We start from the raw sequence: 23,979 nt of genomic DNA, 5'->3' as shown, positions 1-23,979 counted from the left end.
TCTTTGAAAGAGTGAACTTTATGCTCTATGAATTATATCTCAACAGAGCTGTTATTTCATTTTTTTTTTAAAGACTGGGGTGAGGGGCACTTGAGTGGCTCCATCGGTTAGGTATCTACCTTCAGCTTGGGTCATGATCCTGGGGTCCTGGGATAGAGCCCCGGTTCTGGGCTCCCTGCTTGGTGGGGAGCCTGCTTCTTCCAGTCTCCCTCCCCTCTCCCTTCTGCTCGTGTTTGTTCTCTCTCTCTCTCTCTCTCTTTTAAATAAATAAATAAAAGACTGGAATGAGAATGGAGCAGATGCAATTGTTTTTTCATTAATAAAAGTTGCCTGCCATATACTTATGGTATCAAGACATGACCAGATGGTGACGACCTTTGCATTTTAGTTTAAGTTTAGTTAGGACCTAAAAGCAAATAGTGTTTACTTCTTTTAAGTTCCAGAAAGCTATCCGAAGACTGAAGTGAAAGAAAAAAGAAGATTCTCTGGAGCAGACTCTGGATGTTTCTTCTTTAATATTCTTAAAGCCAGATGGGTTTGAGTGGTGACTTAAACTGGGATTATTTTAAATACTTGGTGGAGGGGGAACACTGGATTTAACTTAGTATGTGCTATTATTTTGCAACTGTTTTCTAATTAAAGAATCCATCTCTGAGACGTGCGGGCCAGTAACGACCCAGATGTTGACAATAAAAATCCTAAGAGGCTCTGTAAGAGGACCGTGCAGAAGAGGCCTTCATAAGATTTTGCAGCTCAGTGGATATAGAGGACTAGAGTACGGGGAGGAGGCAAAGATGTCTAGAGAGTTTCAAGCTTAACTGACTGGAAGAGGATAGAATTCTTTCTAGGAGGAAGGGCTGGTGTGAGTTCCACTGCTGGAGATGGAGGTTGAGGTGCTGATAAAATCCCAGGGTAGAAACACAGCAGTTTTAGAGCTGGAAGGGACCACAGAGATTATCTAGTAACCAGGGCCTTTAATTTCAGAGGAGAAATCCCGGGCTAAGCAAAGAGGAGTGACTTGTCCATCTATAGCAGAAAATTGGTATCAGAGCTCCTGGGCCAACATTCTTACCTGAGGGTACTGGACAACGTAGGTCAGGCACCCAGGACAAAAAGTGGTACTAGAACTACTGGAAATCATCTGAATCGTGGGAAGAGTTAAAGTTATGTGAGAGGAGTTCCAGAGACATAAAGGATGCTGAAATTGAAGACTGCAAGATAGACAGCAAAGACAAAGGTTCAGTTATTCAACTCCAGATTTCCAGGGTGGCACCTCCTTCACTGAGATTGATAGAGGACCTGTGTAATGACGGGCCCCTCAGGATGCAGCGGCGGATGAAACCGGCTTTCTCTGCCTTTTGGGAGCCAACAGCCCAGCAAGAGACAAACAGAGAAGCAGGCAGTTCCACAGCAGTGTGACAGGTGCTGAGCGTTAGGAGAACATGGTATTGTGGGAGCGTGAGACAGTCTCACTTAATTTCAGGCCCAGAAACCGGATTTCATCAGTAAACCTACAATTTACTAGGAAGACAGGAAAGGGAGAACATTAAAAAGGGAAATATACTTTGAGAGCAAGGACTGAGCTCTACCTACCAAACTCACCAGACTCTGAAGGATAAACTAGAATATTGATGTAGAAGTCTACAATGGGAGCTCCACCCTTCCAGCTCTATCTTTCACTTGTGCTTGGCCTGAAGTGTGAACCCTTCCCCATGTCAAGGTTTCCAGAAATGATAAGGTTGCTTAGTGAACTCAGAAGCTGGGGGAGGTGAATATTCTAGAAGGATATTCCATCAAAACCCACGAAATTATTCTTGTCCTCAATAGATACAAGCTTTTCAGGGACCAGAATATTCTGATTCCATCCTTACATAGAGCAGGATGAATAGAGTCTGACAAACTGTGCACACTGGCTTCCTTTTTAAAAACTCCATTTTGACAATCATACCTCTGTAAATGCAGCCTTTTAACTATTTATTTGCTTAACAGGCAACTCATTCAAATGTTCAAAATTTAAAAGTACAAGAGGGTATGCAATGAAAAATCTCCCTCTGGCCCCTGTCCTACAGTCACCCACGTCCTTGCCCCTGGCACAACCTCTGTTATAACTGTCTTGTGTATCCTTCCAGAAATATTTTATTAATGCAATATAAATCATACATTTTTTTTAACTTAAATCGAAAGTAGTTTTTGTTTGTTTGGTTTGTTTGTTTCTTATTTTTTTTTCCAGTGGGCGGGAGTGCCTAGGTGGTTCAGTTGGTTGAGTATCTGGCTCTTGATTTCGGCTCAGGTCATGAGGTGAAGACCGGCTGTCAGGTTCCATGCTAGGCATGGAGCCTGCTTAAGATTCTCTCTCTTCCTGCCCCCTCTCTCCCTCCTCCTCCTTAAAAAAAAAAAAAAAGAGTTTTCAAATTAATCTCTATGCCTCATGTGGGGCTCAAACTCACAACCCCAAGATCAAGAGTTACATACTCTACTGACTGAGCCAGACAGGTGACCCCAAATAATACTTTTTAAAAATTGCATCTTTCTGGGGCACCTGGGTGGCTCAGTGGATTAAGCCTCTGCCTTCAGCTCAGGTCATGATCTCAGTGTTCTGGGATGGAGCCCCGCATCAGGCTCTCTGCTCAGCAGGGAGCCTGCTTCCCCTCTCTCTCTGCCTGTCTCTCTGCCCACTTGTGATCTCCGTCTAACAAATAAATAAATAAAATATTTTTTTTAAAAATTGCATCTTTCTTTATTTTCTTTTAAGATTTTACTTATTCATTTGACAGAGAGAGATCACAAGTAGGCAGAGAGGCAGAGAGAGGTGGGGAGGGAAGCAGGCTCCCCGCTGAGCAGAGAGCCTGATGTGGGGCTCAATCCTAGGACCCTGAGATCATGACCTGAGCCAAAGGCAGAGGCTTAACCCACTGAGCCACTCAGGCACCCCCCCAAAAATTGCATCTTTCTTTAATTACATTCTAGTCATGAAGATATACTGTAGTCACTCTGTTTGAACTTGAGTAATACCATCTTTTTCTGATTTGAAGGCTATCCTGTCCCCTAAGGTATAAGTACAAATGTCTCTTAGACAAGATAGATAATTCTATCCACTGTGTATCTGTATCTGTACAGATACAGGGTTTCTGTATCTCTTAAGTTCTAGGAACACATTACTCTTGCTTCCTATGCACAGATTCTGACGTCAACCATGATAGTCAAATAAATGAATTCTTACAATAGGCTCTTTTGTTGTTCATTGTGTTGACCCAAAGACTTTACTAGCTTTTGCAGTTTCTTTAGTCTCAGAACACATTTCACAAACTCTGTACTTTGTTGGGGGGAACCAGGTAAAGTTGAACATGTCCCCAAAGCAACAGTGATGAGGGAGAAATCGGAAAGTGGAATAATTTGCCATGCTTCTGATGAGTTTTCTATTCCTTTGCTTTTACCCCCACGTGACCCTAAATTATGCTCCTAGATTAACCCATAAGAGTATACTACTATTAGACATGAATATGCATAATCATTAATTATGGGATCACCAAGATCCTAAAATCATTGGTTTGATAAAGTTATTGGTGTTACATTAACCTATTGCCAATGAGGGAGAACAAGGCAAGAGTCACAGTCTATTCCACTTCTTCTGAAAAAAAGCAGCATAAACACCAAGGAGTTTCCAGGTATCACCGTAGACACTTTGCAGAGTCAGACAGACAGTATAAGACAAATCAGTAGGGAAGTTTTGTGCTTTGAATTGATGAAGTCAATCTAAAAAGTGTTACAGGTTTTTTCCAAGAACAATACATATATTCATACACAAGAAAGAAAAAGGGAGTGAGGAAAGAGCTTTGATTTGCTTTTATAGCAATAGGACTGTTTTGGGTGGCTCTATCCACACACTTTCCCCTGGGTTCCAGAAGATAAGGGTATGTTCTATGGCTATAACAGGAGTCTTTCTTTATGTAAAATTTAATGACACCCTGGCCTCATTATTTCCAAGCACTTCCAATTCTTACATCTGGAAAATTAAAATTAAAAGTGTCTTTAATGAATGATATGAGGGTGTCCTCAGATCTCGGACAGAAATGGTACAAAGTAATGTCAATACCATTTGTTAGGTGTACTTACTGTATTCTTAAATTCCTTTATTGAGGAGGAGTATAGCTTTGGCCACCCTAAGTACATTAGAAAATTAGACCCTCAAGGTGGTTGCATTTAATTCTCGGGAGAGGTACTTTATAAATTTTGAGAAATATTAGCCAAAACCTTAATTAATAGTGTGATGCCTTCATTAGAAAGGAAAAGGAATTTGATTCCAGGTCACAAAGCAAGTTAGTAGCAGAGCTAAGACATGGACCTAGACTTTCTGACTCCTTTCACCCTATTATTACATTTGGAGGCCTCCTTACTGTAAGACCTGGTAAAATATTACCTCATATTCATATAGCTCTTAGTGCCACATCACGTTCAGCATGTACAATCTCTCCTTTTGGCCCCTCAACGACCCTGTGTGCTAGAGACAATAAATGCAAGTGTTCTCTCTTTGAGGATAAGGTTGCAACTCAAGAAGACACATAGTAGTCTATAATAGAGTCAAAACTAGCACCCAGTTCTCCCAGTTCCCTCTCCGGGGCTCTTTCTACCATGCCATCCTGCTCGTCTGGTCCCTTCTATCAGTGAACTTTGGTTTGAGACACCAGAATTAAAACAACAGCTCATTTTTTAAAATTAACTATTTTGTAGGTACAAAATGAAATATTTAAATCTCTCTGCCCCCTTTCCTCCGAGGTACTTAAATGTTAAACTGAGTTCTCTAGTTTTGCACTGTTCGGGAACGACTTTTCTAGGGAACTACCCTAATTAAGTTGAAACAAAAATTTAAATACATGAAATAGAAGGGAAGATGCGTCTGCAGTCCTCCCTTATTTCTGACCCACATCAGTCTCCATTGCCATGGTTGAGTTTCTCAAGCCAGGGCACATGGCCAAAGACTATTTGAAACGTCTGGTATTCCCCCAAACACCTAACAGGCTAGTAGTAGGTGGAAAGTGCAGGACCCCGGGGGAGAGATGACCTGAATTCTAGACTTAGGCTTCTCCAGTCTCAAACCCGGTGTTGCCTTAAGAAGCCACCTAAACTTTAGGTGGTTCCGTTCACTACAAAATGAGGGGACTGAGTCAGTGCATACCGACAAACGTAACCGTGTAACTGTACTTACGCTTTACCCACATCATCCAACAATGTACATTTAATGTACTATTGAGTTTCCTTCGTCAGAAGTCGCGTGCTCCTCCCCTCCCCGAAGCACGGGTGGGCCTCCCGCGGCGGACGGAGGCTGAGCTTGGTAGCCGAAGCCAGTCGGCCGACTGACAAACTAAAAAAAAGGCAAACACCGGCGGCTGGACCCCGGACCACTCGCTGTGCCCTAACGGTTCCTAATTCGGGGCGGCGGGGCGCGCTGGCCTGCGCTCCCCCGGCCCCGCCACCTGTTCCCAGCAGCCAATGGGGCGCGCGCGGAGGGCGGCGGGGTGGGGCGAGCCTACAAAAGCCGGGGGCCGCGCGCCGCGACATCGCCTGCTGGCGCGCCCTCGGGAGGCTCGGACGGACGCGGCCGAGCACCTGGAACATTCCGCTCGCCGACAAGCCGGGCGCGGGGCGATGCTGCGGGTGCGGTGTCTGCGCGGCGGGAGCCGCGGCGCCGAGGCGGTGCACTACATCGGATCTCGGGTGCGTGCGCCTCCCGCCTCGGCTGGCGGCCGCGCGCGCTCCCCCTCGCCTTCCCTCGCTTTCCCCAGACAGCATTGCATGACAGTGTCCCTCGGGCCCCCCTTGGAAGCTCAGCTTCAGGAGCCTTTGCTGGCTGCTGGGAGCTCGGCGGGTTCCGGGGAAAGCGGGACAGGCATTGGGGCCACACCCCGTGGGCCGCCGTGGCCGTCACTGCAGGGGGCGCCGCCCTCCTCGCCGGACCCGGATTTGCTCCAAGAGGCTTCCGGCCCGGGGTGAGGGTGTGGGACCGACGAGTGACACTTCTTAATACAAGGATGGAATTATTGGGCTTCAGTACAGGGGGTGGGCATAGAGTTGGGGAGCCTTCGGGCAAATTCGTGTGGTGTGGATGGACGGGAGAGGAGGCAAACTGGGAATCTGGGCTGGAGAGGGAGCAAGCAGGCCCACTCCAAGAATAACATGCAGTCCCGAGACCAGAGAGGAGTTGGAGCTAGTTCAGGCTGTACCCAGACTTTCTGCCGGGTCCCTGCCCTCCACTTGCCGGTTTCTAAGCGTGAGTCTGCAGACCTCCTAGCTCCTAGGACAGGAATAGCCGGGCAGTTTGGCTCTCTCCTGGCAGCTGCTTCTAGAACAGCTGTCACTCTCCCTCCTGCTTTGGTCCCCACCCTGGCTCCCCTCCTGCCTCCTTCCTAAGGCATTTAACAGAGTAGGAGCGACATTGGGCGCAGGGGAGCGGTGTGGGTGGTGTTTGAGATTTGCGCGGTGGGTGAGGGACTCTCCCTATTGTAGATTTTATAGGCCCTGGATTTTCAAAAGGCTTTTTGGAAGTCTTTAGTTCTCTTTTCTGGTTTATCAATTTGTGCTTGGGTTAATTCTGTCATGGCTGGTATACTATGGACCATCTGTGAAATGGAGCAGATGGCACTTGGTTACTCTCAGAATTGAAGTGCCAAAGAGTGGGAAGTGTGTGTTAGCAATGCAGAATTTTTAGTTTGAAGCTGATTATTCTGAAAGATAAGGCTCTTTACATATGCTTCTACATTTTCATTTGGGGGGGAAAAAAGTATTGGTGACTTTTAACACTGAAGGGGGAAGGAGGCTTCTTCCTCCAGCTGGACTTGGCAGGGAGATATGGAGCAGCTTTCTGTGGTTTTCTAGGAACGGGGTGATCCATCATCTATGGAAGGGTTGCTTAAAGCTTGATTAAAACTTGAATGCAGAAAACCATTCTGAGATATTAGGATAGAATCTTCTGAGGGGCTTTAAAGAGTTATGTCAATTCACATATAGAGAAAAAGATAATTTATAAAAAACAAGAAGGGAAAACTATAGCCCCACTACCCACCTATATAGTAACTAACATCTTGATTTACATTCTCCTAAAGGATTTTAAATGTCTGTATTATGCTGGGTTTCATTCTATCTCCTCCTGCCTGCAAATACTGTATAGGAATATGCAATAATCTCTTCTTTGTTCTTGGAAGCTTGGAAGAACCTTAACAGGGTGGGTGCAGAGAACTTTCCAGAGCACCCAGGCAGCTACTGCTTCCTCCCGGAATTCCTGTGCAGCTGATGATAAGGCCACTGATCCTCTGCCCAAGGACTGCCCCGTCTCTTCTTACAACGAATGGGACCCGTTAGAGGAAGTGATAGTGGGCAGAGCAGAAAATGCCTGTGTTCCACCATTCACTGTGGAGGTGAAGGTAAAGCAAGGGTATTCACATGTCTGAAGGGGGTTCACTCCTTACCTTCTGCAGGCTGGCCTCTGCCCCCATTCTCCTCTATAGCTGCTTGCACTGTAGCTTACTCCAGACCTCTGAACTCCAGTGGTGATTTTAATTATCTTACATGAAATACCTGTGGTGTTTTATTTTTCTTAAAGATTTTATTTATTTGACTCAGAGAGCATGTGCACAAGCAGGGGAAGCTGCAGAGAGAGAGAGAGAGGGAGGGAGGGAGAAGCAGGCTCCCCACTGAGCAGGGAGCCCAAAGTGGGGATCCATCCCAGGACCCTGGGATCATGACCTGAGCCGAAGGTAGATGCTTAACCAACTGAGCCATCCAGGCAACCCTGGTGTTTTATACTATTTACACAAATAACTCCTTCCTTCAGATTCTGACAGATCTCATCTGGAAATGTAGTTCTTTCCCTATTCCTCACATCTTCCTTCACTGTCTGTAATGTTGGGGTTGAGCAGAATTTCACTTTGGCCCTCTTCTCACAGCTTCGCCTCCCACTTCCAGTCTGGTCCAGATCTTTCTCCAGATCAACGTGTTAAAACTCCTTTGCACATCTTGAGTTCAGCTGCCAGCCTCACTGCTATACTGGACCCTTCTTTATTTCTTCCTTTCCCATTTTGGCATTTCTATTTACTAGAACTGAAACAACAAGGAGCCATCTTTGATTTCTCCTTTAGTCACATCCTCTACATTCACTGTCCAAGATTTAACAAGTCCTTTGTCAAAAGCAACCTTACCTCCATCCCTCTGCTGCTGCCTTAGGTCAGGATCACATCTACTGCCTGGACCATCGCAGCTAACCCCTCACTGGTCTCCCTCATTTGTTCTTCTCTCCAAACCACCTTCCAGCTTCCGTGAGAGTGCTTTTTTAATTTTTTTAAAAAGATTTTATTTATTTGACAGAGACAGAGGGGGAACACAAGAAGGGGGAGCAGTAGAGGGAGAAGGAGACTCAGGCTTCCTGCAGAGCAGGACCCTGGGATCATGACCTGAGCCAAAGGCGAATACTTAAGGACTGAGCCACCCAGGCACCCTGAGAGTGCTTTTTTAAACCAAAATTGGATCACGTTGCTCATCCTGCTCCTATCATTCCTCTATTTCCCAATCTCCTTTTCTTTTCTTTTTCTTAAGATTTGATTTATTCATTTGACAGAGAGAGAGATCACAAGTAGGCAGAGAGGCAGGCAGAGAGAGAGGGGTAAGCAGGCTCCCTGCCAAGCAGAGAGCCCGATGCAGGGTTCAATTCCAGGACCCTGGGATCAGGGCTGGAGCCAAAGGCAGAGGCTTAGCACACTGAGCCACCCAGGCGCCCCTTCCCAATCTTCTACATGTCCTCTTCCCCTACCACTACCTCAGATACAGTTCTCATGGTATTCAAGATCATTCACAATCTGGCTCTTATCTGCCTTTCCAGGACTCCCCATTTCAATCATTGGCTCATTTTAGAGGTGTGTTAATATGGCAGGTTAGCAGATGCCCATTCTTATTTGGGTCCCTCTCAACTCTAATATTTCACATTGGTTTTCAGCAGACTTTATATGATAATCCTATAAGCAGCCAAACTAGACTTCTCACTGTTCCCCAAACAACCATCATGCCTGTGCTCCCACTCAGAACTCTTCCACCTATGTTCTTGTACCGCTCCTGTCTGGAGTTTAAACCTACCCCTCTTAACTACCACAGAGATCTGATGGTCCCTTCCCCAAAGCCTTCCAGGGTTTCGCTGGCAACAAGTAATATCTCCTAAAAACTCCTAGTGTTCTTTATCTGCAATATTCCTAAGGCTGGGCCTCTGTGGTTTGGTTTTCAGGTTTCATCTTGGATAAGGGAGTGCCATCCACATTGCGACACAGCCTGAGCTTCCAATAATAATGGGTTCGAAATATATCTTCAATGTACTTAAATTCTTCCTGATTATTTACAATGTTATTTATAACATGGATTAAGGAAATAAGTTCCATTACATCATTGCCCTCATGAGCAGAAATGCTGCCTACCTTGTACCGGGGCTCCAGAGGTATCAGCACAAAAGACCTTGCTTTCTTTCTGTTCAGAGAGAGAGATCTTTGTCTAGAAACAAAGACTAAAGCTAAGTATCTTATGCCAGCCACTTAACAGTTGAATTGAATGCCAGAAGAGTAAAGGAAAAAGCAATGACCAAATGCTGGAGAGTTAGGAAGTCTTCTTGAAGAAAATGACTCTTTTAATTAGACCTCGAAGACAGTGTAATAGAAAAAGTCGTAAGTTCTAATTGTTCTGAAACTACCTCTGGTTCTGATATGTGATGTTTGCTGAACAGATTAATTTATGTATAATCCATGTGTTTTAAAAAGACATTATCTTTTTTAAGTCTTTTCTTAAAAAGAAGTCCCATCCCTTAACCATTTTAATTGGGTGGAATTAAATTTAAAATTCAAGCAATAGCTTATCCTTTTACTTGTCTGTAAAACTATTGACTTTTGTGCTATGTAATCCTACAGAAACGGATATGATACTCACACATGATTTTGAGTTCTCTGTCATTTGTGGAAAGTGTACTGGGCTGAAGTCAGGAGACCAGGACTGAATTACATATTTGATCAAGAAGCTTGATACTAGTCTTGGTTAATCAGCTCTTTGACCTTGTGCAAGATTCCACAGATTTCTGGGCCGCAATAAAGTGAAGATGTTAAGAGGTTTGCTATCTACCTAACAAGATTAAATATGAAGGTAAAAGGTTGCATGCTAAGTGTTTCAAGGGACAAAACCATACTTCATTACTGTTGTATGGATCTAGGTTTACATTACAGAAGTACACTGTAAGTGCAATGATTGTAGATATTGCTAGTATTAGCAGTATTGATTTCATTCATTTGTCTGGTTATTTCTGCTTTATGACACATGCTAACCTAGGTAACTAGAGAAAATTAAAGACATGCATAGCCCCCAAAAGGCAAGGCCTTACTAATGGAGAAAAATGATACAGATGTATCAATCATCTTGGGAACAATGAAAGATAAAATAATGTATTAAACTGCTTTGAGCAATTACGCATAAGATTGGTTGGAAGATATAAAGGCTAGAGAAATTTTATGGGAGTAAGGACTGTAGTTTTCAGGAAGCACAGTTTTTAAAAGCTATGTAGCTTTTTATTCTGTAAAACATAATGAATACTTTCTACCAAATATGTGCTTTTTGTTTTGCTTTTATCTTTAAAACAAAGCTTGTAAGAAAGGACCTTTTATAAGATACAAAGTCAGTCAAGGTTAATGTACTATAAGCTTGAGGCTGGATCGATCTATCTATCTATGAAATATCTCTTGATATTTCATAGTTTCCAGAGACTATTTAAAATTCGTTTGGCAACCAACCCCCTCACCCCCCGGCCCTCACACGAACCCAAAGGGTTTTAAGCTCTGAAAGACTATAAAGTTTCCAGGAGTGCAGCCATATCTCTGCAACAGGTTATTAAAAACATCATATGCTAAGCATTTAATGTAGTGTTTTTTATCTTGCAGACACTTGGTAAATAATTGCTAACTCATTTAGCAAGGTTACAAAGGAAGTGTAAATAATTTCCAACTATGTCTTGGAAAATATAATGTGCCTTGATCGTTTGGACTTTGTTCAACCTTAGCCAGACAGAGTATGAGTTACACAAGGAAACTCACACTGTTCAAGTAGATTTTCTCCCCCCAGGAAAGCTTAGTTCCTATTTACCAAGGCCAGCTTCATTCTGCATAGTTACACAGAATACTTTGGAATGTGTCCGGCAAGACAGCATGGCTGTGCATCTGCTGGAACGAGTTTTAAAGTTTCAAAGGCTTCTTGTCCTTTAGCGGACTGTAAGCGATGTGCCTGGCATGAGAAGGAGAAAGTGATGAATGGAGGAGTAGTACCGAGATGTGTCTGAGAGGACTATAAAGACTCATTGTTATCCTCTCCTTCTGGGTGCTGCTGCCAGACTTCCTAGGAGTGGAAAACAGTGGAATGCTTTTGTTTTTAAAAAGAGTAGATTGATCTTAAAAACTACGTGAATTAATACCGATCATTTGATACTGATGATATTTGTCACAGGCCAGAAACTGAGCCTATTGTTTTCCTATAAATCTTCAAAAGAAAAGCAACTAACCAATAATGTGGACAGGGATCAGCAAACTTTTTTCTGCCAGATAATAAACATTTCAGGCTTTGCAAACCATACGTTTCTGTCATGACCACTCACCTCTCAACTCTGCCACTATAGTGCAAACGAAACAAAACAAAACAAAACAGCTACAGACAATATGTAAATGAATGAGTGTGTCTGTGTTCCCATAAAACTTGTATTTACTTAAAAAAAAACAATGGCCATGGACTTTTAGTTTGCCAACCCATTTTTAGAGCCTCACCGGCATCCTCCATTTTTGTTAAAGACATGTTTTTCAGATTCTTATTCCTTCTCCAGCAGGCTCAGCTCTAGCCTCACTGGTGTGAACCTAGGTACTGAACTAACAAGAGGCAGATCTGCCTCTATATGTTTGATATTTATCAGACTGAGGTGGAAATGGAAGTAGAGACAGAAAATCTGGAAAAGACATCATCTTTGACATTACTGGGCAAGACATCTAGACACTGTATCTCATCACCCAGTTCCCTTAACCACTATCTGAAATTGTCTGATTTGTGTGGAAACCTTACCTGACATGATCAGGACTGGTAGGTAGTCAGTTAATCGATAATATAAGGAAGTATTTTTCTTAAATACCTGCTTTAAATATTTTTTTAAACTTAAAGTATATGGATGCATATCACTTTGCCAGTCTTCTGATGAAAGTCCAAGTTTTCTCCTAGCGTTCGGATCTTCTGATTGGAATTCTGCCTCATCTACCTTGATAAATTACATCCATAAACATCGTCTACATTTCCCAATGTATTTCTTTAAATTGAGAACATGCTAAACAATCTGAATGAAGAATCCTTCTACATTTTTATATTTTTGAAAACCATTATTTTACAGTTGTTAGGCTTGCCCTATTTCAATAGTCATTTTTAGCAAATCGAGCCTTTATAAAAGCATTTAACTGGTTTTCATTCAGTTGTCTTTTTAAAATGCGTATCACCCTTGGACACTTTCTAAATGTTACGTTTTTTTTCAGCTGCCAAGTGTGTGAATTCATTTATGGGATCACTTCCTTCTGTGACAAAAGGACTTGAAGTGGTATGAGAACTTGGAAAGACTGGGGAGGGGAGGCATGTCTGCAGGGAAGGCTCGGAAGTAGCAAAAGCAGACTTGCGCTGCTGCACAATTTTGCCAAGTGCTAATTCTGTTGAATGAGAAAATCAGTAATGGGTTTTTAAGAGCAGCAAAGAACGTTTGACAATATGTCCCTAATTTTAAGGGGGCCGTGTCCTATTGTCCTACAGAGTGTGTCGCAGTGCTGTTTTCTAGATAGAATTCTGGGATGCATGGGTAGCACCTGGTTTTATCTTAGTACGGATGTGCTCTTATCTTAGGCTCTTTTGTTTTCTTATTTGATTTCGTTTAATGTAACCATCCCTCAGAATAATATGCTGCTCAAAATATAACTTTAATAACTAATGAGGAATTGTACTGGTCACGTAAGCTTGCTTAAGGATGACCTTGAGAAAAACATGTACTAGCAGCAGGCCTCTGGTGGAGGGGATGATACACGCCCTTGAAGCCAAGCAGCTGGGGATGCCCGGCCAGCTTAGGGCAGGACAACCCTGCTTCCCTTTTTCCCTGTCTCCTGTACCTCAGAGAAAGCCTGCTGTTAAGGTAATCCCTTTAAGTGTGCTAGCACAACTACAAATCCAAGCTGCTGGACCAGACACGCCTTACTCTTCTTTTTGTTTACCTCGTTTACCTCTAAAACTTGTGACCAACATCTGACTCACATTCCTTCTTGTTTACGTACTAGACCTATGGCTATTGTATAACCTTCTTTTCTTCTCCTTTGTTGCTACCTTGTATCTAATAAATACGGGACTGAGGATTTGTTTGGGTGACAGTCCTTCCAGTTGTTGTCCCCTGCTCCCTGTCTTACAGCTGACTTGTTTGTGCCTCATTCCTCTCCCGTGCGCTGTTAGGAAAGTGGAAGTTAAGACTGTCTAACGGAGTCCCTATGTCCTGTTTTGTCTATGAAGCTTTTACTATGAAGGACCAATAAAAACTGGAGAAGACTCCAAGCCCACCTGAGGACAGACATGCTGTGAATGGCAGGGCAGAAGATGGCGGGCAAAGAGTGCAAAAAATCTCAAAACATCAAGGAAATTTAGAATTCTTCATTCAGCAAATATTGAGTGTCTTCTCAGAGAGGCAGTGTGCTCAGTGCTGGGGATCAACACTAGATAAGACATAGTCTTAATCTCATTTCCATTAAATTATACAAACCAGGGGCACCTGGATAGCTCCATCAGTTAAGTGTCTGCCTTTGGCTCAGGTCATGATCTCAGGGTCCCAGGATCAAGCCCCAAGTTGGCTCCCTGCTCCACAGGAAGTTGCTTCTCCCTCTCTTCCTCGCTCATGGTCTCTCTTTCTCTCTCTCAAATAAATACAATTTTTTTTTTAAAGAAAAAAATAGGTTACAGAAATTCTTGTTCACTGCCTAGGACTTTATCATGAGTTGTATTTTTCCCTGATTAAGTATTTCACTTACTTTCTCCTGTTTGTAGGCCAACACATATGAAAAGTACTGGCCATTTTACCAGAAGCATGGAGGCCATTATTTTCCCAAAGATCATTTGAAAAAGGCTGTTACTGAAATTGAAGAGATGTGCAATATTTTAAAAATGGAAGGAGTGACAGTGAGGAGACCTGACCCCATTGACTGGTCACTAAAGTATAAAACTCCTGATTTTGAGTCTACGGGTAAGTGATGTTGGATACCTCAACTGCTAGTGTCTTAATTTTTAATTTCTTTCTTAAAAGCTCAGATAATCTCTCAGAGATTCTTTTAATAATCCTTTGAAACTTTAGAGATTACTTAGGAACAGATTGGTTCTTTTCAATATGATTAAGATGTCCATATTCTAAACTCCATTGTAAATCAGAATCTTCTTGAAAGCAGCAGTTTTTCTAAACCTTATGATCATTTCCTTTCATAGAAGAGTGGATTCCATGTCATTTACAGAAGTTAAGAGGGGAACAGAAACATTCCCATTTTTAGTTTTAATTGACATTGCTACAAGATTGTTCTTGTCCCTGAGTTCAGTGTTCTAATTTACAGTTGTAGAAATGATCCTTGGCCTAATTTTTATCTTGTGGTACTGATACTCCCTGAAGAACTCTGTTTCTATGTAGCAAGAAAGGAGCTTACAAAACGTGAAAACTTGCTCGTTCTAGATATCTTTGAACAAGGACCTTATTACTTCATTTCTTTTCTTCCTTCCTTCGTTCCTTCCTTTCTTCTTTCTTCTCTTCCCTTTCCTTTCCTTCCTCATTCCCTTTCATTTCCCTCCCTTCCTTCCTTCCTACCTTCATTCCTTCCTACCTTCCTTTCCTAGCTTTGCCATCACCACACATGCTAACAATCTAGTATATATCACTAGTATATATCACAACCTAGTCTATATCATCTAGTATATATCACTCCATCTTTTTCCATTTGCATATAAATCTATGCATACACATTCCTATAGATTTTCTGTAATTTTTTTTTTTTTTTTTACCAAGACGTGGGATCCTATTATATAGATTCTTCTGTCTTGGAAATGAGCATTACTGAGGTTGTTGTGGAATTTTTTGGTTTGATAGGTTTATATGGTGCGATGCCTCGAGACATCCTGATAGTTGTGGGCAATGAGATTATCGAGGCTCCCATGGCGTGGCGTGCCCGCTTCTTTGAGTACCGTGCATATCGGTCAATTATTAAAGACTACTTCCACCGTGGTGCCAAGTGGACAACTGCTCCCAAGCCAACAATGGGTGATAAGCTTTATGACCAGGTAAGACCCTAATTATAGGTGAGCTTATTAATAACTTCTCTCAATAATCCAGAGAATGAGATAGAGATTCTCTGAAACCTTGTATTTGGTATGCATTTGAGGAACTGAGAACATCACCTGCATTTAAAAAAAAATTGTTTGGGGCGCCTGGGTGGCTCAGTGGGTTGGGCCGCTGCCTTCGGCTCAGGTCATGGTCTCGGTGTCCTGGGATTGAGCCCTGCATCGGGCTCTCTGTTCTGCAGGGAGCCTGCTTCCCCCTCTCTCTCTGCCTGCTGCTCTGCCTGCTTGTGATCTCTCTCTCTGTGTCAAATAAATAAATAAAATATTTAAAAAAATTGTTTTATGATAAAAATAAGGTAAATAATATTGTGATAACAGTAATAGTAGTAATAGCTAACACTTATCTGGTGCGTATTGTGTGCTAGGTCTTGAACTAAATGCTTTTATACATTGTCAGTCCTGTTTATTCTTCACAAAACCCTCTGGAGGGAGGAGCATCAATCCTTCCCTTACGGGGAGGAAAACTTGCCTAAAGGGACATAGCTATTCATTGGTAGAAACAAAAAAGTCACTCAACTGAACTCCATTCAGGGTCTACAGGCCATATTCACAGTAAAAGGAAGTATATATCCCTTGTTAGGTCACTTATTACTTGATCATTTATAGAAAGAATCAAAAGATCAAAATTACTTCTAGGTGTTTAAAGACAGAAATGAGTAATGAATTCATTCCACCACACCAAATCCATTTTGGCAGGGGATGCATGGCATCTTGTTTGATGGTATGAGTTAGGCTCAGGACCAAATTCCTTTTCTAAAATAACAGAATGACTTCATCCTGTTGACTGTCACTATTGTAGATAGCTACATAAATCAATATGAGTCATGAATATTTTCAAAATCATTACCATTGCGGTACTGTTTTCTTGTAAGTATCAAGAAATTGCTGTCATGCCTAGTTTTGGGCTTTTGTTTTTGTTGTCAGTTTATTTTGATTTAGTTAGCATGGGCCTACCTCTTCCCCATGCATGTTTTAGTCTAAAACAGTTTAAATCCCATATATTTAGTAGTACTATTTTGGGAAATGATGATGTTGAATTAATTTTCTTAGTAATGGATGTCCCATGAATAATTTCTTTTGTATGTATTCATTCTCGTTCCAATTAGAATTACCCTATCCATTCAGTAGAAGACAGACACAAATTGGCTGCTCAGGGAAAATTTGTGACAACTGAGTTCGAGCCATGCTTTGATGCTGCTGACTTCATTAGAGCTGGACGAGATATTTTTGCACAGAGAAGCCAGGTCAATAAAAGCTGCCTCTTAAATTCCACACTTTATTACTACATTTTTAATTCATTATTGTATTATTTACTTATACATTATTGTATTTTTTGATGAAAATATTTTCATCCTATTTTTAGTTATCTAAACATAGAACCAAATCTTTATAGAATTATGTCCTCCTTTCATTTTCAGGTTACAAACTATCTGGGCATTGAATGGATGCGTAGGCATCTTGCTCCAGACTACAGAGTGCATATCATCTCCTTTAAAGACCCCAATCCAATGCATATTGATGCCACCTTCAATATCATTGGACCTGGTCTTGTGCTGTCCAACCCTGACCGACCGTGTGATCAGGTAAGGGAGCCCTTAAGACTCTGGAGAAGCATTAGAGTCTACCAACTGAAGTAATTACCATTTTTATTTTAAGCACTTCCATGGTTCCTAATGGTCCTAAATGACAAATGCAGCAGTGCTCAACATTATGAGAATCAAACATTGGATTGCTTGTGGTGGATTTACTATAAGGTGACCAGATCTCCCAGATGTATGTTGTAGCCACGATAATTAGTGTAGTGTCATCAGACTTTGACTTTCCTTAAGGCTTGCCTTAAAGCAAATCCTCCAGTTTGTGTGTCTCTGGTGTTTTTATCGAAGAGAGTGTATTATCCCACAGCTTGCAGCCAAGATCCCACAGCAGCTGAACTGCAAACAGAATGATCCCTGCATGGCGGGACAGTGACCCTGGGTAGTGGGTGTCTTCCTCCCTCTCCAGTGGGTCAGTACCCCTTTGCCCAGCCCCAACCCACAGGAAGGAGCAGAGCTACTGGTCTCTGAGAGCAGCTGGTCTGCTAGCATCTGCAGCCTCCTGCCTCTGCTGCCTCCCTCCTACTTCCAGTTGGGTGGTGAGTGATTCTGTGTTATTTGTTAGGCTGCAATATACCTCTTAAAAATGACTACTTTAGGGGCGCCTGGGTGGCTCAGTGGATTAAAGCCTCTGCCTTCGGCTCAGGTCATGATCTCAGGGTACTGGGATAGAGCCCCGCATCGGGCTCTCTGCTCAGCAGGGAGCCTGCTTCCCCCTCTCTCTCTGCCTGCCTCTCTGCCTACTTGTGATCTCTCTGTCAAATAAATAAAATCTTAAAAAAAAAGACTACTTTACCATGTCACTGTTTATTTCCATCCCATATATTTATAACCAATGACCAAGATTACTTATCCATTTTCACTTTAATATAATTTATTGATATACTAAGTGAGTATGTGAACATAGGAATGGCTGGGTTATAATGGTCAGTAAGGACATTTACGGTTCTTTGGGAGTACATCCTTAACACCTGTCTTTATGCTATGGTAGAGATGCAAACTGATGGACTATGAAGTGGATGGACTATGGGTTTAACACAGTCATTACATGTTTGTTTCCTTATAGCTAAATAGATAGGAAATATTTTCATTTTCTTTAATGTGAATTTGTCAAGGAAAGTATCTTCCATGTTTTAAGATCTCTGAAACCTAAATAAAGCATGAGAATATTTTTAAAAGCTTTAACATTTCTGTTACTTTTTTTTTAACTTTAACTGGTAATATGGTAATTTTATTTTACATTTCTAATTAGGATTCAGACAAAAATCACTTCAAATGTTTGGAAATTTAATTTTATTTTGGCAGCTGAGAACTCAGTGTCTCAAAAGAATTATTATCTTTATTATCTTTATTATTATCTTTATTAATAAAATTATTATCTTTATTAATAAAAGAATTATTAATCATAAGAGCTATCAGAGACTACAAATGATAATAATAGCATATATAGATTTAAACCTCCTTGGGGTTGTTTGTTTGTTTGTTTGTTTGTTTCTGTCTTGCAGATTGATCTTTTTAAGAAAGCAGGATGGACCATAGTTACTCCTCCAATACCAGTCATCCCAGATGGTATGTTTACTGTTACATACTACTCCTAGGCTAAAATGAGTATTTCAGTGACTGAAAAGCTTTCATCTATAGACAGCAGCCCAAATTTTAGTACTTTAATAAAGAAAATATTTCCCCAGGAAGGAGTAAACTTGCACCTGGGCCTATATAGGTACAAGAAAAGACTGGGACTTATGTTTGTAATCTCTCCTTCCATACACAATGCAAGTGAGAAGATGGGAAAAATCAGCATAAAGCAACATCACAAAGCAAGAAATGAGTTTTTAAAGAAAACAAGGTGAAATCCAAATGTGTAATAGGTATCGATTGAGTCTAGATTGAATCCTAACATTTATAGATAAATTTTCTTACGATTAAATTGTCTTAAGATTAAAATAAAATTCCATAGGGAAAGCGAACTACTGAAAGAATGTAAGTGTCACTTTAATATTCTTCACTTTGGAACCCTTGCTTTAAACAAAGATGATAGTGGACATGATTTAACAGTTGTTATCATTTTTAGATCACCCACTCTGGATGTCATCCAAATGGCTTTCCATGAATGTCTTAATGCTAGACGAGAAGCGTGTCATGGTGGATGCCAATGAAGTTCCAATTCAAAAGATGTTCGAAAAACTGGGTATGTACCATAAATGAGACATGATGTCATGCATGAAAGTATTAAATCAGAATAACTAAAGAAATTACCGCTAGGTCTGATGTATGATTTACGTAATTCAATTGCTATTCCTTTTAGAGGTACCACGTTATTATTTCATAGATAGACAATATTTTTATTTCTAACAATCACAATCCCAAAGGGTTGGAGATGCATTCCAGGCTCCTCAAACATCCCTTAGCAATAAGTATATCAATCTTCTGTGACTTATCTAACCTTTTGGTGCCCATGTATGAAGATTCATGTCTTATATTTCAGGTGTATTACCCAGAAGAAATGATTTTCCCCCTTGACACATCCCTCTTTAATGTGTTATCAGTTGAAAAAGACAGGCCTGTCCATTTTAGATTGAGCCCAAGCTAATGATTTGATCTCTATTGCTATGCCACTTTTTTCCTGATTTTCATGAAACAGTTTCTTTGTCCATTAAGATTTTATTGTTTCTCAACTTTAAATATTATTAATAACCAGATATATGATTCATCATATTTTATGATTTACACACAAGGAACTTGTTAAAGCAAACTTTATCCAACAACTGGAACCTTTCCAATTCAGGATTAAAATAGCTCTGACCATCTGAATAAGAGAGATACATCTGTCTACCAGGAAACACACTTGTGTTTAAAAGTCCACTCTTTATCCCAAGCCCACTTCTTACCCCTTGCAAACTCTGTTCTTACTTCCCAAAGCCCTGCCCAGTCTCACTTTCTTGGGAAAGTCTTTTCCGATGGCTCTTGCTGCCTTCCCTCCCTGACTACCCCAGTGGAACTTTTAGTGACTCTAGAGCTATCTTTCCCCTCAAAATAATGTGTTCTTTGGGGAAGAGGATAGATTTTCTTTTTAAAATACTGTTATGCTGCATTGAACACTACAACAAAAACTTGTGATGTACTATATGCTGGCTAACTGCACACAAAAAAAATGAAAAAAAAAATCCCATTGTGCTGAACACAATAGATTTCTTTCTAAATACAGTTGGTTAACTGGGCCATGCACATCATCACAAGCACATCAGTGCAAATGGTGCCAGATTAAACTACTTGCCTGAATAGATTTGGTACCTGAATGAGCATCCAACCCAGCATATTAAAAATACAAGCTCGGTTTCATTGTTTTCTTTTTTTTTTTTTTTAAAGATTTTATTTATTTATTTGACAGACAGAGATCACAAGGAGGCAGAGAGGCAGGCAGAGAGAGAGGAAGGGAAGCAGGCTCCCTGCTGAGCAGAGAGCCCGATGCGGGACTCGATCCCAGGACCCTGAGATCATGACCTGAGCCGAAGGCAGCGGCTTAACCCACTGAGCCACCCAGGCGCTCCTTTTTTTTTTTTTTTTTAAAGATTTTATTTATTTATTTGACAGACAGAGATCACAAGGAGGCAGAGAGGCAGGCAGAGAGAGAGGAAGGGAAGCAGGCTCCCTGCTGAGCAGAGAGCCCGATGCGGGACTCGATCCCAGGACCCTGAGATCATGACCTGAGCCGAAGGCAGCGGCTTAACCCACTGAGCCACCCAGGCGCTCCTTTTTTTTTTTTTTTTTAAAGATTTTATTTATTTATTTGACAGACAGAGATCACAAGTAGGCAGAGGCAGGCAGAGAGAGAGGAAGGGAAGCAGGCTCCCTGCTGAGCAGAGAGCCCGATGTGGGGCTTGATCCCAGGACCCTGGGACCCTGAAACCATGACCTGAGCCGAAGGCAGAGGCTTTAACCCACTGAACCACCCAGGCGCCCTGGTTTCATTGTTTTCTTAAGGTGGTGAAGTTGATCCTGTCCCACTCATCCAACCCACTGACTTGTGAATTGTCAGCAGAACAAAATAGACTTCACCGTGTCTGCTGTCTGGTGAAGACTTTATATTAGCAGTGGAATAGTTTAGATGAAATATAATTAGTGACAAAACAGTTGAAAGACTGTTTGGGGTACAGGTAGACTTGAGGATTAGAAACACGGGGTTGCTACCTATCTTTGGGCTTACTTTCTACAGGAGAATCTTCTTGGGTGTCCATCTAACTGACCACCTGTCTCTCTTTTGATGCAGGTATCAGTACCATCAAAGTTAGCATCCGTAATGCCAATTCCCTGGGAGGAGGCTTCCACTGCTGGACCTGCGATGTCCGGCGCCGAGGCACCCTGCAGTCCTACTTCGACTGACCGGGCCTGACGGTGCTGGTGGCTTGGCCTCCAAGATATCTAGGAAGCTTAGGGATAAGGTTCATTCTCCCACATGAAAAAGTGCATGAACTGTAGTGCTTTAAACAATCGTATCCTTAACAGGGGTCTTAAGCCTGGTTTATTTTTATTACTTTTCTTTGATGTAAGGAAATAACTTGTGCTAGGTCTTACTTTCTCCTCCTAAATTCATTTACTATTTGACTTCAAGTGTAAACATTTGGTGAATGTGTACCAACAAAAATTAGTTGTTTGAGTAACTTGGCCACTAATATTTAACCATCTACCTCTGTTTTTAATTTTCTTTCCAAAAGGCAGCTTGAAATGTTGGTCCTAATTTTCATTATTTTTTTTCCTTTTTTCTAAGACTTGTGAATGTTTGTATCATTTCTTTTTTCTAAATGAGAGAAAAACTTAAAATGTACACAGATCTTAAGCAGAACCAAGTAATTGTCTCTTTTTCTAATGAGGAATTTTGGTAATTTTTAATTTTTTGTCTTTAAAAAATAACCTAGACTATGCAAACATATTAAGTGAATTTTCCATGAATGTTTTTAATATTCTTATTTCAACATTGCTACTTGCTACTAAAAACCTTTTAATACAACTTACCTCATTTTCAAGTGATTTAATCTTTCTTCTCTGTCCAAATTTTAAAGAAATATTTAGTGCAATAGGTTGTTAGTTAACTATCAGTTCTGATCCTAAATTTTGATCTCTAGTGTCTAATGGATATATTGCATTTTTGATAATCTAAGCTTGGTTTACAGATATGCAAATTATTTCAAGCACAGACCTTAAAAGCATTAAAAAACTAATGGAGGTAAAACCTATATGCAATGTGAAATAATTTTAATGTTGGATTGTACATGTATTTTTATTCTAATAAACTTTTATGTTAAAGAATGGATTTCATTAGGGTTTGGCATCAGCCCCATTATTTTAAGCATAGGTAAATTATAAGAATGTAGCTCTAGGGACAAAATTTTAATGCTCTGAAGTAATACATTCATCCTTAGTAAATAACCTAATATGTGTATTCACAAGTGCTTAGCAGAGTCAGATTTTATTAGTTTTTTTTTAAGATTTATTTTATTTTAGAGAAAGAGTGGGTGCGCACACACACATGGGAGAGGGTCAGAGGGAGAGGGACAGCAAGAATCCTCAAGCAGACCACACTGAGCACAGAGCCTGACTCAGGGCTCAATCCCATGACCCTGAGATCATGAGTTGAGCTGAAACCAAGACTCCGACACCTAATCGACTGAGCCACCCAGGTGCCCCCAAATTTTATTAATTAATTCATTCAAAAATATCTAAATGTTTTCTGAATACAAGGGACTAATCCTAGGCCCCAGAGAGGAGAGTATCCGTTCTCAAGACGCTAAATGTTTTGACTCATGCGAAATGTGGGGGGTCAGAGGGTGGGGAAGATGAGCTCTGAAATGAGCCACAGGTTTACCCTATGCCTGTGCCCCTGCCAACACCTTTAGCTCCATTGTATTCTGGTGTCCTTTCTCACCCAACCCCCTGCCCCCACAGGAACACCTACAGTTCTACACTGGGCCAAATCCTGTTCAAGAAGTCGAGGGACGCCTGGGTGGCTCAGTTGGTTAAGCAGCTGCCTTCGGCTCAGGTCATGATCCCAGCGTCCTGGGATCGAGTCCCACATCGGGCTCCTTGCTCATCAGGGAGCCTGCTTCTCCCTCTGCCTCTGCCTGCCATTCTGTCTGCCTGTGCTTGCTCTCTCTCCCTCTCTCTGACAAATAAATAAATAAAATCTTTAAAAAAAAAAAAAGTCGAGAGAGTCATGTGGACTAGGGCATACTTAGGGTATATATACATATTCCCAGGTCTAAATCCTGCTCAGCAGTTCTACTACATACCTCCCTCCATTATCCCCAGTGCCTATTCCAAACCTTCACTATGTTCTCTTATCTGATCTTATTGTTTCATTTTTCACAGAGCAAGTAAAGGCAGTCCAGTGTCCACTTCCTCAGCTTTTCTGCTCTATTTCCAAATTAGGATGGGCATTGTCCTCCACATTGGGAGAGCTTTTCTGACATCACCCATGACATGCTGGGTATTTCAGGTCTTAGCATAATCTTACATCCTTCAGTTCTTAGAGCTGTTTCATATACAGTCAGTAACAAGCCTATAGCTGTTTTCTAGAAGGAGTATACTGGAGAATAGCAATTGGTGCTTTTCTAGTTCAAAAGCCCTGGGATAATGATCTGAGCGGAAGGCAGAGGCTTTAACCCACTGAGCCACCCAGGTGCCCCAGAACACTTATAATTTAATCTTGTCTTTAGGATCAGATGGTCCTAATGGAATAATTTTAGCTATAGCTTTCTGCAGTTTAGAAGCCTTGTTGGTGTTCAGAGCCTCAATCAAATGCCTTTTCCCAGGTAATTTTATTTTATTTATTTTTAAAAATTATTTATTTATTTGACAGACAGAGATCACAAGTAGGCAGAGAGGCAGGCAGAGAGAGAGAGAGGAGGAAACAGGCTCCCGGCTGAGCAGAAAGCCCGACGTGGGGCTCGATCCC

The 23,979-nt window shown here is 41.5% G+C and overlaps 1 protein-coding gene across 1 annotated transcript; it reads left to right on the top strand.

Annotated features, from left to right (window-relative positions):
• Positions 1–5,537: 5,537 nt before the first annotated feature.
• Positions 5,538–22,338, top strand: GATM (glycine amidinotransferase). The gene is made up of 9 exons (XM_047738767.1): positions 5,538–5,712; positions 7,197–7,415; positions 14,107–14,302; positions 15,188–15,378; positions 16,545–16,682; positions 16,857–17,021; positions 18,536–18,599; positions 19,102–19,218; positions 21,298–22,338. The coding sequence occupies exons 1-9, from the start codon at positions 5,644–5,646 to the stop codon at positions 21,408–21,410; spliced, it is 1,272 nt and encodes a 423-aa protein (XP_047594723.1). The 5' UTR covers positions 5,538–5,643; the 3' UTR covers positions 21,411–22,338.
• The last annotated feature ends 1,641 nt before the right edge of the window (positions 22,339–23,979 follow it).

Source organism: Lutra lutra, chromosome 7, assembly GCF_902655055.1.
Source record: "Lutra lutra chromosome 7, mLutLut1.2, whole genome shotgun sequence".
In the NCBI taxonomy this organism is placed as follows: Eukaryota; Metazoa; Chordata; class Mammalia; order Carnivora; family Mustelidae; genus Lutra; species Lutra lutra.
Note: the sequence above shows the minus strand (reverse complement) of the source record. Positions and strands in the feature narration are given on the sequence as shown.